The 17,996-nt window shown below is 41.0% G+C and overlaps 1 protein-coding gene across 1 annotated transcript in view; it reads right to left on the minus strand.

The window, feature by feature from the left end:
• The window catches only part of prex1 (phosphatidylinositol-3,4,5-trisphosphate-dependent Rac exchange factor 1), a 78,381-nt gene that overhangs the window by 36,870 nt on the left and 23,515 nt on the right, over positions 1 to 17,996 (minus strand). Inside the window, exons 4-11 of the mRNA XM_085392574.1 lie at positions 16,809 to 16,913; positions 14,525 to 14,626; positions 14,243 to 14,404; positions 11,531 to 11,664; positions 11,112 to 11,227; positions 9,372 to 9,521; positions 5,334 to 5,481; positions 377 to 477 (exon numbers count right to left, since the gene is read on the minus strand). Of these exons, the coding sequence (XP_085248700.1) occupies positions 377 to 477; positions 5,334 to 5,481; positions 9,372 to 9,521; positions 11,112 to 11,227; positions 11,531 to 11,664; positions 14,243 to 14,404; positions 14,525 to 14,626; positions 16,809 to 16,913 (1,018 nt within the window). The remainder of the gene's footprint in view (positions 1 to 376; positions 478 to 5,333; positions 5,482 to 9,371; positions 9,522 to 11,111; positions 11,228 to 11,530; positions 11,665 to 14,242; positions 14,405 to 14,524; positions 14,627 to 16,808; positions 16,914 to 17,996) is intronic.

Below are 17,996 nucleotides of genomic sequence, written 5' to 3' on the forward strand. Positions count from 1 at the left end.
ACACACTCTCTATAATAGTGTCTGTCCAAGTGAGTGTGAGTATTTTGTTTCATTTCTAAATGTATAATTCATGTAAGTAAACCTATGAGTGTCCCTCGGGCAAGAGACAATACCAGACAATAATTTCAGATCGTTGTGGGACAACCATAAAACACAGAGGATTTGTGAGTTATATGAATGAGTCAACCAATTACAGAAAGAGAGTGAGAATCAGAGAAAAGGAGCCATTAGAAACAGGCCTGAAGACAGAGAAGGACCAAACAGGGGGAAAAATGACGAGGAGAGCTACAGAGCTCTAAAATGCAAACGTTATAGAGGATTAGAAGATGACAGAGGAGTAAAGAGTTGGAGAAATAACTACATTAATTTGTCTCACCATGATGGATGATGCCATTTTCAAGTAAGGCTTGTCCCAGGTTGACTCCTTCTTCAGGTTTACTGATCTCTCCGCTCTCTATGAGCCATGACACGAATTCACTGAGGACACAAGACAAAAATGGAGAGATATCTATGACTGCTGTTCATAGCTAAAGTACTTAAACAACCATGTCAGTTAAGAAACTCTGAAAAGCATTGGCTGATTTGGTCATAATGGTGCCAAAACTTTTATATATTTAACTTAAAAGGCAGATTTCATTACAGTTCGGTCTGGAGTGAAAAGTGGCATTTTTGGTTTGATAAAATTTATTTTGAATGTGAATGTACGGAGCGCGAATGACTACACAGATCAATACTGAGTTAATGCAACAACCTGAAGTTTAGTTACTGACATCATTAGTCATGTTAAATCCTACAAAGAGGTTAGGTCGTGTCTGAGGAAGTGATTTTTCAAACTAATATTGTGTCTGTATGTAAGCAAGCACTGCCTTATATTGCAGATTGTGGCTCTAACAGCTAAATGTGGCTAATGTACATGCTAATCATTGCTAGTTAGCAGAGCTAATACAGCGTTCTACCTTTAAATAATTTTTTAAACCCTATTTAACTGCAAGAAAAGCAGTTTATAATGTTTGTTTTTCTGCACTCTATTCCACTGATATAAGTATTGTTGTTAGGCCATGTGTCTTATACCAGAGCCATCTTTTTTTCTAGTATGCTCACACCATACAGCTAGCGAAATATATCCTAGCTACAGAACAGCTTCACTGTCATATGGCACTCTTATGCAATCTAGTAAGGCTTTTTAAGGATAAAATGTATTGCAGTTTGTTTTAGGATTTTTTTGTTGGTTTTTGTTTTGGGGGGGGGGGGGGGGGGGGGGGGGTCCTTTAAACTAGAGCAAAGTTATAAATGGCACAAATTCCACAAAAATGAATAGTTTATCTTTTCCTCCAGATATCCCTCACAGCTGCTTGAATACAAGCATTAACCATTCAAATGTAAGCACTTCTAAGCTCTGCTCACTTGTCTTCACACCCAGTGTGCGCAGAACAAATGTTTGAAGGAGAAAATTACATTCTCCCCTTCTTTGCCTTTCATGCTGCTGAGTGAAATCGCTTGCCCAGATAATGACGAACCGTGAACTGGAGAGAGCTGGTGCATGTTTGTGTCCGTGCATGTTCATTAATTCTGGGATTGAGCACGCCAGCATGGTAATAATTCTGAAAGCTGTATGTGTGAAATCTGTCCTTATGTGTGGATTTGCTTCCAGGCAGTCATGCAATAGATTTATTACCCTAGTGTATGAGAAGAATGTGTAAATGTCAAGCGCATAATGTGTGCATGTGTATGTATGAAGTCAACACATAACCATATGCTCACATTGTATGCATGATTATATAGAAATCTTTGAAGAGAAAAGAGCATGCCAAGTGAGTGCTCTGACATGTAGAGCTGTATATGTGCATGAGCAAGTCCCGAGTTTCCTTTTCTCCCTCAAACTGAGAATAAAACATGATTTCATGATTGTAATATTTGTGAGTGTGTGTTCATTGTCTCCATTTATGTTCTTTGGCTGTTAAGTGACAATGACAGGGGACTCAAGTGAATGGGACACTAGGTATGGGTATGTGGGTGTTATGTAAGAGTCAGGTTAATTTTGGGACACAGAGCTGTTATGGGAATGAACACAAAGATATACAGAGTAATACAGTAAAATTTAAGAAACCAACAGATTTTACTTCTAAATGCACACTAACAACACCTCATCAAGATTTTAAAAAATGTAATTTTCCAAACTTTTGTGTTTTGTTTTGTTTGAGACTTTTTTCCTGAAAACATCATTCATAATCTATTCCATTTGCATGACACTGTGGGTCAGAACCTTTGACCTTTTACTTGAGTTTAAAATTTTGTGGCTTTTATGACGCCACATGCTTAATTAAATCTTGCCTAGAGTTAACATGCATTGTGAAAATGACACGCAGGTTAGTTTTACACCCAACAGAAGCAGAGGCAAAGAACCATAAAAGCCTGTAAATTCTACAAGACATAAATAGAAAGACATAAAAAAGACAGCTGGATTTTCTGTGTTTTTGTGCATTGCATTAGTACAGAGTGTATAATATAAAGTATACTGCACCAGAGCCTGAAAATATATTTTACCACATAAATGTCCATTACAGATGTAGTGTTTTACACCTTAAAAATGTATTGTTATGGAGCTACTATTAGCAAATCTTCTATCAATAAATATTGTTTCAAAATCATATAGTTATTGTTACAAATATACATTGGACAACCTTGTTAAGCCTGTTTGGCCGCATCTCTTTAAACTTAAATTTGGGTGTTTTCAGTTTCATCCACAGATGCGTTTAATCAAGCACCTACTGATGCAGTCTGTCTTCACCAACACTTGTTTTTTTTTTAAAGAGTCATTTTAAAAAGCTCACTGAATCTAATCGTGGTCTGATTTGAGTGCCTACAACTTCCAAACATGCAAAAAGAAGTCTTATTGAATAAAAGTCTCCTCTTGTTTACTTAATTTATGAACTCAGTAAATAGTTTCCTAATAAGTATATGATCTCAACTGCTAATTTCAGATCTGATCATTATGCCCATCCATTCATTACCTTGCACTTCATTTTCATCATTTCATCATCATTTTCAGAGTGACAGAGGAGCGGGGCCAATACCAGCTACGATAGGGGGAGAAGTAGGGTACACCTGGACAGTTCAGCAGTGTGTCGCAGGGCTAACAAAAAGAGACAGACGACCATTCACACCTATGGGCAATTAGAATTGCCAATTAACCTAACCCCACTAACTGCATGTCTTTGGACTGTGAAGAATCCACAGTACCCGGACAGAACCCATATAAACAGCTCTAGCCAGATGGTGGATTCAAACCCAGGACCTTCTTGCTGTGAGGCAATGTGTCCATGTGTCGCCCATTAGGACTGAAAATTACGGTTTCATCAGAGTCAATAAGGCAGTATATAAGACATGTCTTCCGCATAATTTAGTAAATTGTTTTGCTGGTTTCAAAACAGCACAATGGCTAAAACTTTACATATAGCCAGTGGTGCCATCCCAACCCCCCTTTAACCATGCCCTCGCACAAAGACTAGTGGAGCAGAAGCAGATTGGAATGGAGCTGAACACTTGAGGTGCTCTTCCTAGCCAGAGGTCTTATAATGGAAAGATGGGCACAACCAAAATTAAGCTAGTAAGGGAAAAAAAAAAAAAAAGTGTTAACACCGGCAATTTTCCACAACAGTGACTTGATGGAATTAGGCTATCAACACAACAGAGTCCTATCAAATCGGAGTCAGCATCTCCATTTAATGCAATAAGCACTAAATCTATGACCGTTGCTAATTTCATCAGAAAAATAAATGCAAAGATGATCTGATATCGTCGTGTTGGTGTGGTTCCCAGATCATCATGAAAATGTTGTTCCAGGATCAACATTGCAAGTGACCAATCACATTGTTCTGATGTTATTCTTTTGCGCGCCAAGCCATTGTGCATTTATGAAATTCCAATGTTGCAAGGACAATATCAGTTCTGCTTATCGTTTATTAAAGGGTTACGGTTAGGGTCAGGGTCCGCTGATCGGCGGACAGAAGCGGTTTCTCACAGCTTAAGTACAGTTTTTTGTTTTACGGCAGTTTTTCCCGAAGTCGCAAAAGTATGACATCACAACATTCTGATTGGTCACTTGCAATGCTGATCCTGGAACAACATTTAGTATGATGATCTGGGAACAACACCAACACGACGATATCAGATCGCGTGGTTGCACTTACTGGCAGGAAATGAACGAGTGATAAAGTGAGGAAAGGGGGAGATGGTAGAATGATATGACAGTGAGTGTAAAGAGATGAGAGAGTAAGAAATTTAAAAATGCATTTATGGGGGCGGGCAAAAGCAGAAACACTCAAATTGGAAAACGATCGAAAGCTACTGTTCTGATAGTGACCTGAACTGAAAGTATTTGGTGATGAATCATTGCCTTCCAGAGAAGATGATAAAAAGGGAATATGCTCTGACTATGAAAGCTTACACACACACACACAAACTTGCACAGATACGGACACATAGTATGGCAAACTATAATTCCTAGCAGAAACAGAAACTGATTTGAAAACATGGAAGAGTTAACTTGACTCTAATAAACACCACTGCATATTTTTAAAGTCTTATGAATTCACTTCTGGGCACCATCACTGGTGTGATTCCTCTGTTATCGTCCACTACATTTACTCATGCATAAAAAATACATTTTTAAAAACACTTTTGCGTGAGGTACGCATTTTATAATCTCTGATATACTGAGAGGCCGCTTTGGCAGTGTTGCAGACATTAATGCTTGCTCCCTGATTTCTCTTTACAAGAGCGGCCATCAGTCTCCATTGTAAGCGTTGCCTAATTTTTATGTTTTGTTTCCCCGAGATGGTGCCAGAAAGAATTTTAATTGCTGCTCAGGATCTCACAAAAACTGATGTGCATGCAGAGGAAACGAGGGAAGTAGAAGCAAGTCTCTTATTTTCTTCTCACTGCACGGAGACATCAAGGGGACATAAAGTGGAATGGCCTGTTGAAGCAGCTAAAGGCCCTTTGCTAATGAAAGTCTCTGTGTCAGTGTGTGCTCAATGATATGGCGTGAGGTGGGGTGGTGGGTGGGGGGGGGGGGTAGGCAGCAACGTGGCCCTTTCTATAACCCATGAGAGCAGACTGTGAGGGGGGCTCATTACAGTCAAGGGGATGCATGGATAAAGCAGTTTAGGCATTTTGCCAGGACTTGGGGAGACTGGATACCAGCGCCTTTGAAAGCCTGCTGATCTTACGTAAGAACAATTTGTAAAGACCCTCATGTGAACAGCGTGGCACTGCAGTCACATTCTTGAAACCTACAGAGACCCCCATACTCAGGAAGCCAAGAAACTCACTTTCCCATGAAGCACTTGGGCACAATGCTGAGCTTCTTTCTCCTGTCCTTAATCAGGTGTCGACTCTTGGTCATCATCATGTGGTAGAGCTTCTCGCCCTTTTCTGCAATCATCACATAGGCATCCCGCTCCATTCCCAGTTTGAGACCTAAAAACAACAAAAAACAAACATGAAGCAAGTTAGAGCTGCGAGGATTCACTGTATTTAATACAAGGACCTTCGACAGAGTAAGACTATGAAAAAATTTGGGAGCAGAAATCAATGAACAAACAAGATTTCAGCCAAGAAAAATATAGCCGAACCACTACAGGACAGACTTGCACTGCACAGCTATCTACATAAAAGCAAAGAGGCAAAAACACGTCACGGTGCTGCTAGCCTGGACTGCGTGTTTGCAGTCTGTTGTTGTACAGATGGAATGAAGCCATGCCGGCTTGGGTCTGCCACAAACCTAGATGTTAATCTCCCCTAGACGAGCTGTTTTAGAGTAAGTCAAGTTCAAGAGGTCAGCGTGATCTTGATCTCGTTCCTGTGTCCGTTTGTTAAACGTTATTCCTTTATTATAAAGCGGAATAAAGCATTGTTAGGCCTGCCACTCCAGTCTTCAGTGAGTATACCGTTTGTGCTGCTTAAAGTTGTTCAGGGCCTTGATGAACTTCTGGACAGCAAAGTGAGACTTTTGGACTCAAGCAACTCGACTCTGCTCCAACTGTGACTCCCTAATCTGCTGGACTCTACGGAGAGGCACATCAGGCTCCCAAACTGCAAAGTGCTATATTTCAAAAGCGACACACATGGGGCACCACTACAGTTCACTGGGTAAAATGTAATGATCAACATTTTACCTTTTTACTATATCTTTTGCTATTTTAAAACGTTTTACAGCAGCTTTTGTACTAAAATATTACCAAGTGTATTAGCAATTAATTTTTTCTGCTAATTCTCTCAAATAATTCATTTTATTACCTCAGCCAAGAGGGTTATGTTTGCGTTGTGTGTCATTCATCAAAATGAATTCAGATCAAACTTTGTAAGGGTGTAGAGCGGGGTCATGTTTACAATCCGTTCAAATTTAGCTTACACCCATCAAGGTCTTCAAGGTCAACTTAATGATTTGCCTTTTAAAAGTCTTATAACTTAAAAACTATGATTCTCACATGTGTCGTGTGTATTATCAACATATGGAAAGTACCATATAGATGTTTAAAATATGTGTCACATTTGAGACCTCACTTCTTCTTCAAGGTCAATAGTTTGATCTGCTAATGTGCTAGTAATGCTATATAGATATAAAACTATGCATTTTCTGACTGCAATGATTTGCATTGACAACGTATAGTCATATAGGGAGTGATTCTTTTTTTCGTGTTACTTTGTACTTGTTTTCAAGGTCTAATGAGGTCACACTTTCATAAAATGTCCTTTCTTTAAAACTGTGCTTAAAATATCACTAACTTTGTTTATACTGGCAACATTTAGGAAATGATACTGGTATGTGGGGATTCAAAATATCGTGTCACATTCGACCTCTGACCTCACTTTTGTTTTTCCATTTTTTTATGCCTTGTGCCCAAGTATACTTTATATTATATATTTTCAGCATTATTAATACTTTATAGATATCTGTGGTGTTCGGGATAAACTATGCAATGATGCTGAAAACTTATACCCTTTAAAATGCATTATTCAAGTCAAACCATTTAAAAAGGCAGGAACTTGAGTGATGGTGTAGGATTGTGACCCACTGAAAAGAGGGGAGGTGGGGCGAACAATGCAAAAAGTTGCACAGCTTATTCTAGAATCCAATTTTCTCCTTTGATTCTTCGGAGATCTCCACTGGCTGTGATGGAGGTGGGGTTATATTACATTTGGCAGCAGCTGGAGTAGACTTAAACAATGAGTGTCATTGAACAACAGACGGGACCTGTCCAGCGGAGACGCCCCCCCCCCCAGATTCTGCTCCAGCTGTCAGAGCTTGTCTTGTACTACTCCTCATCTTCCCATGCTCACTGGCACGAGATAAAACCCTATCACGGTATCCGACGTCCGTTTTCTCTTAAACTTCCACAAAAACACTGCTACGAGAACACCGCTTCCAGCTGGCAGTTGTTGAACAATGAAAGTCCTTTTGGGGGGTTGGGGGGCTTTAAAGGGAGTCATATGTCTAACACGGTAAATGACTGGAGCAAAAAAGGAGAAAAAAAAGCTACAACAAGTAAGCCATGTCAAGAAAACTAATAATGCATGCAGGGAGAGATGTGAAAAGGATCGCTGCCAGGATTTATTACAGTAAAACATGCTGCTGTCTAGACGGGTAAAGAGCTTGGAAGAAAGGTAAGCACAGTGAAAGCAGAGTGTACAGCAGTGAGGGTAACAGAAGGGGAGAGAGTAGGGAAAATTGGGAACTGTGACTGATCTGGCATCTGTTCGCCTCAGGTCGATTTCCGCCGGGTTGAAACTCAACACCACAGGCTGCAGCACACTCCTTCATACTCGTTCCTTTTCTGAAACCCTTTCATCACAGAATCGGATGCCGATAACGTCAAACTCTGCTCCAAATCCTTCAATGGGGTCCGAAATCGCAGATGTAAGTTTAAAAAAACGACTAAGGTTAAATTGAGTAATTGTCCTCCGTTAAACAGCAGACACAGCTAAATCTTCATTCATTTGGATTCAGCCAAATCATTGTCCGACTGCTTTTGGGGTTTAGCCATCAACATTATCAGGTGGCCCGTTTTGTGTCCCAGCAAAACCAGTCAAAGCCTTTTACACCGTCTAATTCGGCGAACATAACAGAGACAGATGGCTGGAGCTGAACAGGTGGGGACACATTTGGAGGCAAAAGAGTCAGAAGTTGAAAGGAAACAAGATGATCGCTTTTCATTGCTAATTACAAAATGAGTGGAAGTGGTGCTGGGGTTTCTATTTTCTATTAATGAATGAACACTAAGTGCATTTGACTCTCTGCACATTAATGCAAATATGTGCCACGATCACTTCCTCGTGACACTTCAAGGGTTGCCAAAAATGCATATCAAAAGTTTTACCACAGTAAAAATAGATGCAGATTCATTAAAACACACTTGTTTCACAGAACTGTTTCACTTTCTTTGAAAAGTGAAAGCTTTTCTATTTTAAGCATTTGACCAGGATGCCTTTTTTATCCTCTTTGTCAATGAAGATGTTTTTGTTGACAGTAAATGCTCTGATTTGCCAAATGTGCCACTGTCACTAATTTCTCTTTCTTCCTCTCGCAGCTTCTACCACAAGGGTCAACCAGGTAACCTCCCAAATGTCATGTCACCTAAGCCTCTGTTTTACAAACAAAGGCAGGCAGCTCATTCAAGGTGGGACATGGCTGCGGGATGTGAACATCGTATCCAGGTCAGAAGCACATCCACAGTCATTAGTGGGTGCCAGCTGAGGTGCTTTGATAGTTTGGGTATATAGAGTGACGCCGACATGTAGGGCAGCTTACCAGCCAGCAGCAGAAGCTGCCAAACAGGATGGTTACAGCTAAAAATCAGGAAAAGCAAAAGCCAAAACAAGCTCCCACACAGAGACTTCAAAGTATCGGGCATGCTATTGAACTGAAAAACGATTCCTAGAGCATTCAGAAAAAACACGTGTCTAACAAAAGTGATAACTGCATTCCACTAAAAACAGTCATGGTACTGGACAAGCTGAATCTTTGATCCTGCATACTGGAATGTATTAAGTAACATTAACTCCACCTGTGTATTTCCGATTTACATCTATTCTTGGAATGAAAGTAAAGAATGCGGCATGAAAGATAACGAGTAAAAGAAAAACGGAATCTTGCAGATCAAGAAAAGCAAGACTTTCAGCTTGTGACTGAGAGCAGAAGGCAATACATACAAACACAGTGAAACACGCCAACAAAGGGAAAACAGAGTCGCTCTCATACGCAGACTTTCTTGCAAAAGCACGATTACAAAATAAAAGGATTCTGGTTTGTCGCCATCTGCCCCACAAACTACACAGTAGAAATGTCCTTTTAGAAAAATGCCACTTACTCTCTCTTTGCTCCCGTTCCCTCAAGATGGCATCCAGCCACTTCTGCTTGTCCTCGGCGTTTTTGGCCATGCAGACAAACCACTTGTTTTTTGCTGTGTTGTGGATCTTCCAGCCATTGGTCACTGTGTAGTTGTTGCTGTGATAGTCCGCTGGGAAGCAAAAAGATGGAAGACTGTTAGGCTAAGGTGACCTCGCAGTTTTCTTTAAGGCTCAAAAACAATTCAAATGTTTACCTGTAACAGGAACCTCAAAGGTAAGTAAAGAAAGTAGTTACTGCAATCAAGTCACATGTGTAAAGTTAGCATTAAAGCTATCTTTACAGAGGATTTACAACCTCACGGGATGATTTACAAGCCAATTAAGATGACACAGAATGCACACTAAGAGTAGTGAAAGGACCGTTTTTTCACCGACTCGACAAAAATCGCTCCTCGTACCCCTTTCTAATTTTATCATCCATTTAGCTGCAGGTGAACAGCTACTGAATAATGAATGGCCGCTGGTAATGGAGTGCATTAGCTTCGTGCTCAAAGGTCATAAAAATAGATCAGATACTACAGATCACAGGGAGCAGAGCCTGCTGTTCCATGGGAGTTCAGGTGTTGAAACACACTCCCATACTGTGCCGAGACCCTTTTCAGCCACTCAGACGGAAAAGAGGGATTCTAGGAAAAATGATTTAAGTACCGGTATATGCAGTAGACCTATTGGGACAGCTACAGATTGCAAGTGAAGCGGTTCTTTTATCTCTTAATTTTTGCAAATGTGAAGACTTTTGCCCTAATTTTACAACAAATTACCTAAATGAATCAAATTTAAGTCACCTTTATATAACTGTGTGGCGAAAGGTTTCAGGTCACTTGATGCTGGTTAATTCCACTCCATCAAAGCTGTCAGCATTAGATAATCAGATAATCTGTGTTCTGAGACTTCACACATGTATGCATTTCCAATGAGGTAGCCCTAAGTTCTACGAATAAGACCTGTTTTTCTTTGTGGTTTTCCTCTCAGCTATCTAAATGTGACAGCTAACATGCAGAAAAAGGTCATGTGAGCTTGCAAAATAAATTGCCAGCATAGAAGAGAGAGACGGAAAAAAAAAAGAGGAAACGTGAGCGGAAGGACCGAGCGTTTCTTCATCAGGGGACAGCGAGTACCAACCCAGCATGGTGCCTCGCAACTAAACCACGAGAGCAAAGCACAGGGGTGACCGTATCACTCCAAGACTGCAGATGAGTCGCGCGATGGTATGATATCTCACCCTGAATGAGAGCACAATAATTTTATCACCTAGCTCAGGATTGTGTTTTTGCACTTGAGATTTTTATCGACACCTAAACCTATTCCTGCGTTGTTGACATCAAAAAGGTGGTATACGAGTTTGTGAGCTACATCCTGTTTGAAACTAGGCACACACATATGATACTCCACCCTAACTGTCAACAAAGTACCTGATTCATTTCCAATCGACAGTTTTTAAAAGGCACGGCTTTATGAACAAAGACCTGAAATCAAAAGCGAGCAGTGTATGCAAATAGCACCTCTACCGTTGAAATTTTCTACACTGGCTTGATTATTTACAACAAAAGAAAAGAAAAAGGGAACAGATAGAGAGACTGAGTTGCCTCATAAATAACAAGAACCTCGTGAGAAATGGTTCAATAAATACTCTGGAAGACTTAAATGATTGACAGCATATAGACGGTCTCGCAAGGTGACGCTGCTGGGCAAACACAAACCTGTTCCATCCTCCACATTTTCCACCTCCATCACCTCTGTGTTAATTCGGCCCCTGAACACATAGAGAGGCCCGTTGATAGACTTGGTCCTCTTGGTGGACTTCTTTCCAGAAACCCTGGGAAAAGGGACAAACACCGTGGTTACAGTCATCAGGGAAAACATCTGCTGATGCCAGTGCCGTGTGTCTGGAGGACATTCATATTCATAAAGTTGCAGGTATTGGAGCCAGCAGACACACGTAGGTGTTTTTGTTTTGCTTGCATGCTAAAGATGCGTCTACATTAGCAAGAATGTGGGCATTTGCTCTAATTTTCCACGTCTGGCTTCCTTACGCTGGTCTGCTAATAAAAATAAAAAAGGTCTGAATGATTTCTTGTTCTCACTGCTCTTGGCCCACGGTTTTGAAGGCCTCCCTTACCTGGACTTCCTTTTGCAGTAAACCAAAAGGTTATCGAACAGGAAGAAGACACGTTCTTGGATGTTGCCTGCTGAAATTTTCAGAAGATTTCCATGAAGCAGGAGCTCTGTGCAGATATCTGTCAAGTTGGTTCCCTGAAGAAGAAGAAGAAGAAGAAGAAGAAGAAGAAGAAGAAGAAACACAAGATTAAAAGGGAAGATTGGTCATGTGCTTCAGTGGCTGTTTATTTTATTAGAGGAGAGCATGGAAACTTTTAGTACTCCCAGTACAGCAGAACTGACAGCTGCAAAGAAAACACCTCTGCCTGCATCAAAACTTAAAGAGTTCACAACCTCATTGAAACAATATAAAATTCAACTTTCACACTCTGACCAGTTTGTTTTCATTCCTTCCTCAATGATAGGGAAGACTGAACACAGCTGCTCCACCCCCCTCCGCTCATCTTCATTTTTACATTTCTCCAGTTCAAAAATATAAAAATATGAACTGTGTGCTGATCCAAGCTGGGACAATTAGCCTCACGCTGGTTAGTCACTGAACTTGTGATGGGGGGGGGGGGGGGGGGGAGGAAACAAAACATATTTTAATCATTTATTCTCCTTTCAGGATGCAAATGTTTGCACACAAACAGCTAAAAATACATCCCTACATATAAAAACACACCTATATAGATATAGGTAGATAATATATGGATAGAAGGGAATTTGTGCAGGGAATCTGGCACAAATCTGTGTACGGCAATCATGCCGAGCGAGGTTTAAAAACAGTTTTTAGAAGCCCAGCCCATTACAATGCACTTAAACAATAAGATGTAATGTGTTACTCTACCGCCAACCACTTTCACAGGGTGTGATCAGCTCTTACATAAAAAGCCGTTTCTCGTCAACTATCAAATGGACCACAGCGCATTAAGACTGAAACAACTGTTTCTCTTAAAACAGTGACACAAACGTTATGCACTGAACCGACAATCTGTGTGTTAAACACAAGATTTTAGATTACACTTCCTGCACAAGACACGAATGACCAAATGTGAAACATTAATTGATCGAACTTAGCCTGGATAACGTTCTATAGAGAAGGCCTGAGGTCACACACAGCTCGCTAAAGCTGTCAAAACAAGGCTACCAAGTAATATAATAATAACTCTAAAAGACAACTCATTACTCATTGTTCAACAGATCGTTCCACTCCAAATCATCTGGAACTAAACACACCCATGTGTGGACACCTTACTCCCTTTAGCCTGCAGGATACCCATCACCCTCTGTCACGTCAGCCAACAGATCTGGGCTTTAGTGTCATCTTTGAAGTTTCTAACTCCAGTCTACCAGAGACTTGTGGAAACCCCCACAGTGGGCCACACCAACTCTTAAGCATTCATAATCGATTCTCATGATTACATATCTGTAATAGATGTGTATATCTCCAAAGTTCATAGAGAGAAAAATGATTTTTTTGAGCTTTTCTTGTGACTGGGCTTGGGGGAGGAGATCATGTTTCACACTCAAGTTAAACTGCACCAGTCTGGGGTTTGCTGGGAATAGGTGCAGAGAAAGGCTGGACCTGTGTTTACGGCCACATGATGCATGACTCAGTATGCAAAGGGTACACATGCGTGCACGTGCGTAGTGAATCCAAGCAGTAATGCGTTGCTACAACCAGCGGCCTCTACCATTAGGGCTGGAGGTGATTAGCCTTTGAGAGTGGCTGGAGAGAGGAAAGAAGAGCGAGACTAATGCTGTTAGGTTGAAGGCTCTACAGGGGGCAAGGTCAGAGTAAAGTGCCTTTCCATGACTCCTTTTTGTGTTTAGAGGAAAAGAAAAAATTTAAATCAGAACAATCTAACACAGGGGACAATTATTATATTTAGGAATTAAACTAGAAATCATTTAAATTATCCATTATCCTACATCGATGATGTAAAAAAATAGTGAAAATGTTTCTTGCACGTTTCAATAGCAGACTGACTCATTTAACCAACGGCACAAAACTGAAAGTTGTATCGTTTAAAATATTTTAAACCTTAATGCAAACTACTTCTGTACATTTGAGAGTTCACGAAACTCACTGAATAATTTCTCAGCATCTTCTGCCATCCTGATTGGCTAACTACATCAGCACCACTTCCTGAGGTCTATAAAGGACGTGGGACATTAGAGTGGTTAAAGCTTAACAGTGAAAAACATAACTGATAAGCTGAAAAACCATTTGTTGTTTTTCTTTCTATTTTTCCAGAGGCACAGCTATCATATCAGAGTCAAACTGCAACTTCTTTCAGAGGGAATGGCAGGTTTTGGCAAGCAGATAGTGGGATGTCCCAGTGGGGCCCCTTCTCTGGTTCCATCCCTCAGTTTTGTCTTTTCTCTCCTCCAAAAGGTCCTACCACATCACCATCCCAGTACATGTGAGACTGAAGCCCTGCTGCTTAGGTCTCTTCTGATTGGGCAGCAAGCCCTCTGGCATCCCCCTCGGCACCCTGTGTGGGTGGATTGTCCCAGTGGTGCCCGCTAAGACAAGGCCTCTGTTGTGGTGGGTGAGGGAGGCGTGAAAAATTCACTGGACCCTTCACACGGCTCTCAAGCCCTGTCTGTGGCCCCTGTGCTTAAAGCAGTGATTTGGCTACAGCGGAGTTTAACTGTTAAGATAGATGAGGATAGCAGAGGTTGAGGTCTTTCTCAAACATGTCGATGAACATGTCTTTCTCCTTACCTCCCATCCTTCGATGTGGGACTGCAGCTGTTCCAGGGCCTCCAGTTTCTCCATCTGCCTTTTAGTCTCATTGATGTTGGAGCAGACGGCCTTCATGGCCTGCAGAGCCTCCTCCACCGCCGGATAATCTGCATGCTTCTTGGGAGTCCTCTTTAGCAGCTCCTAAGACGAGGAAGATGGAGGTTTTAAAAATAAGAGACGCTGGTCTCATCACAGACCTGTTTCTGATTATTATTATTTGATGTCAGGGTCAAGTTTCTTATTGTAGCAGGTGCACAGTACCTTCAGCAGCAGGGGGTACTTGCAAATCCTCTGAATGGGAGTGAGGAGGTAGCCCTCCAGGGGAATATCTGTGCTTTTCTTCCCTCCAAGCAACATACAGTGCTTAAGAAGAAAGGAAAATAAAGATTATTAATAACCTCCCCCACCAAAAAAACAATACATGTTAATGCACATTGTTGTATAAATGATTATGTGTCTAAACATCAGGTTGAAAAATCTTGGTGTAAAGCAAAAACAAAACATGCTTCTCTTCATTTTTTCTATTTTAAACTTATGTTTTGTTTTTTTGGGAGGTGGTTTTGTGCAAAGTTAAACATCCGTCTGGTTTTGCTTCACTCAGAGGAAAGCAAGGTTGAAATGTTGCTACATTTCTTCTGCTTCACTAGTGGAAACACCCTCAAAAACATCCCCTCTTTTCACCAAGGATCACTTTGAAACCTCCGTAACGTCACCTCATTCCACAGAATATTTGGGCTTTGAAAAAAAGACCCCCTAAGCAGCTGAATATAGGTGTTTTCTTTAAGAGTAAAAGGGAAAAAAAAGCAGTTACAGTTACAGTCATGGTTTCTCTATGCTTGATATTTTTTTGCTAGAGTGCATCCTGTCAGGATGGGAAGAGAGATCAAAAGCAGCCATGCCGATAAACCACTAGTGTTTATCAGTGGGTAGAAATGTAAGAGATCAGTTTAGAGCTAAATAATCTCCTCGTAATACCCTTCTAGCAGGAGGAGTCGGTGCGGAGGGTTAGGCTTTTTCCAGTAGCATTTTTGATGGGAAAATGTGCAACTTTGGAATTCCACAAATTCCTAATGTGTTAAACACTTGCCCCTCGCCACTTCTCGCCCACACCGCCGCTCCTATACAGACTTTCTCATGCTTTCATTCCCTCTTATCTTTTGCTTATTTGTAATCTGCCAGCTTAAAAGCCAGAATTCCCTCTTCTCTTCATTCTGACCTCCTTCTTGCTTTCACTTCACTTTTCTCTGTAGTCTTCCAATGCAATTAGCACTTGCAGTTTCTGGGTACAATTTCAGAAGCTCTCTCAGTTGTGTGATTAAATTTGGATGGAAACTGTGTAATCCAGAAAAAAAAATCCAAACATAGCTGGGGGAAAAAGCTAATGGCAATACATATTATACTGCCTTTAAATTACCATGAAAATGATTTGTAGCAGTTAACAAAATAACAAACTGACAAATGTAGATGCAAAACTTGAGTCTCTTCTAAATATAATTTTAAAAGCTTCCCATATTTTCTACGCCGGTACCTCACGCACGTTCAAATCTCAGTGACTCCGTGTCGTTTCTGTTTTGCTGATTGTTGCTACACCAAACATGTGAGCTCATCCGACAATTTGAGATGACAAAGCAGGTCTGACAACCACTTTAATACAAAAGCAGATGTTGTGCAGTGATTTTATTTTGGATTCGTTATTGTGGCGCTAGACCCAACTAATCAATTGTAGCATGACATGGCCAGGAGGAGGATGTGGGGGGCAGTGGCGTGGGGGTGGGGGGGTGCAGCGCAGCACAGCAACAGTGATCCTACTTTTTCCCACTCCTGTGGCTCAGAATAAAACCATGGAAGCAAACCATCAGGCAGTGACAAACGTGGGGCTTCAGATCTCTTGGCCAATCCCAGAAAGGCTGCCAACTCTCCACAGCTGGCTGGCCCAGGATCTGCACATGATTTCAGTGGCTGGACCCCAGCTCAAAGGCCTTCCCCCCTTTTCCCCATTCTAAAGTTGATTGTCCAGGGCCCAAAGGTTTGAGTGTCAAAACACGGAAACAGCTGGCAGTGGAAACACTACGAGACCAACAATGCATTAAAGTGACCTTGATGCTGGTTGCATCCTGTCCGCACAGGAGGAAACATTTGACCTCATTTCGGTTTCTGCCCTTTATTCAAGTGTTAACATGGAAGTGCAGGTGATATGAATGAAGGAGAAAAAAAAGGGGCGGATGATGAAGAAATAAGCAAGATGAGGCTCTTGGGAGGAAAGAAATGTAGGGCAACGGAAGAAGGCAGGGAAATATACCAGCAAGAAAATAGGATGTATTATGGGACCAAAAAAGGATGCATGAAACTCATGAGGCATACAATACTGGAAACTTTTTTTTGGAAGATTTTATTTTTTCATTATTAATAATTATGAGGAAAGAAGTTAGAGTCATAACGAGAAAGGGAAGGAAGGCAATTAAATTTTAGAAGCAAGGCAGATTTGATGACTCGAGGAGCGTGCAAGGACAGGACAAGTCAGAGGAGAGGAGCACTGGTGTCTTACCAGTAGGAAGGTCCTTATGTCGGGGATCTTGTTCAGCTCCATGAGAAGCCTCAACGCCTTTTCATGGTTACTGCAGTACTCGCCGTATACTGAGAAACTGTCCCTCTGCAAAAAAATAAAATAAAATAACAGGTTCAGGGTTGTATGCCAGGGACTTTGTAGCCAATCTGACTAACTACTGCACACATGATCAATCTACCAAGACAAAGACACTTGACAGCAGAAACTGGGCCTTCAGTTGATGCTTTAGTAGTAATGTGTCAACACACTGTTTATATCACATCAATAACTGAAGCTACACAACAAGGAAATTTAGCAGAGCATTTGCCCCTCACTGCTCTTTCCTCCAGGCTTTCAAACAGGGCTAGTATTTAGGCAGACAACAATGCCGAGGGCACGCAGCTCAGCTGTCAGTACATCATCGAGTCATGCTGAGAACTCTCAGAAAGCAGCATGAGGTTTTGTTGTGATAAAACCAATTAGTTTAATAGCGCGTGCACACATACGGAGAACAACACGCTTTAGAACCGCTTTTTTCTGTTGTAATGTAAATATTGGAGCTAATGGCGTGTGTCTCTGCAGCCATAAGGGCCGTCATTATTCTGTTCGTTATGCTTTGTGTCGTTACCCTGATGAAAAGTGAAGAGTAAACAATGCATATGAAAAATGTTTAATTATTATTATTACAGGAGAATGACTCTGCATTTAAAAATCAACCTATTTTTTATTTACAAATATATTCGATTTCAAGTTTAAAGGGGAGTGGAATAAGTCTTTCCAGTTGGGTGCAACATACACGGTACAAGCCCCGCCGATTCAACAGAATTTGTAAATCATTATAACATAATGTAACGTAGTAAACCACAAGAAAAGAATGTAAATAAAATTCTCTTTATGGACCATAGTGTCCTGTATTTAAACAAGTACAAAATCTCTTATCATGAATTACACACATATGATTTGAGAGTAGACAGACTGGTAAAAAGAGACACATCAACAAACGCAAACTGGAAATATTGTCTTCTGAGATGACTTCAATTAAATGTAGGTGGTTTGTAATTAAGCGTAGATGACATGGATTGCAAAGGGACCAAACGACTACTGCAGAAATACTTTCAGAACTATTTCACTCGTGAAGCAAAAGCATTCATCGACATCCTTTGTCACACTTCTCTTTTCAAAAGTAGC

This window comes from Rhamphochromis longiceps, linkage group LG20 (assembly GCF_057381845.1).
Source record: "Rhamphochromis longiceps isolate RC_006_pf linkage group LG20, R_longiceps_female_GT1.1, whole genome shotgun sequence".
Lineage (NCBI taxonomy): Eukaryota > Metazoa > Chordata > Actinopteri > Cichliformes > Cichlidae > Rhamphochromis > Rhamphochromis longiceps.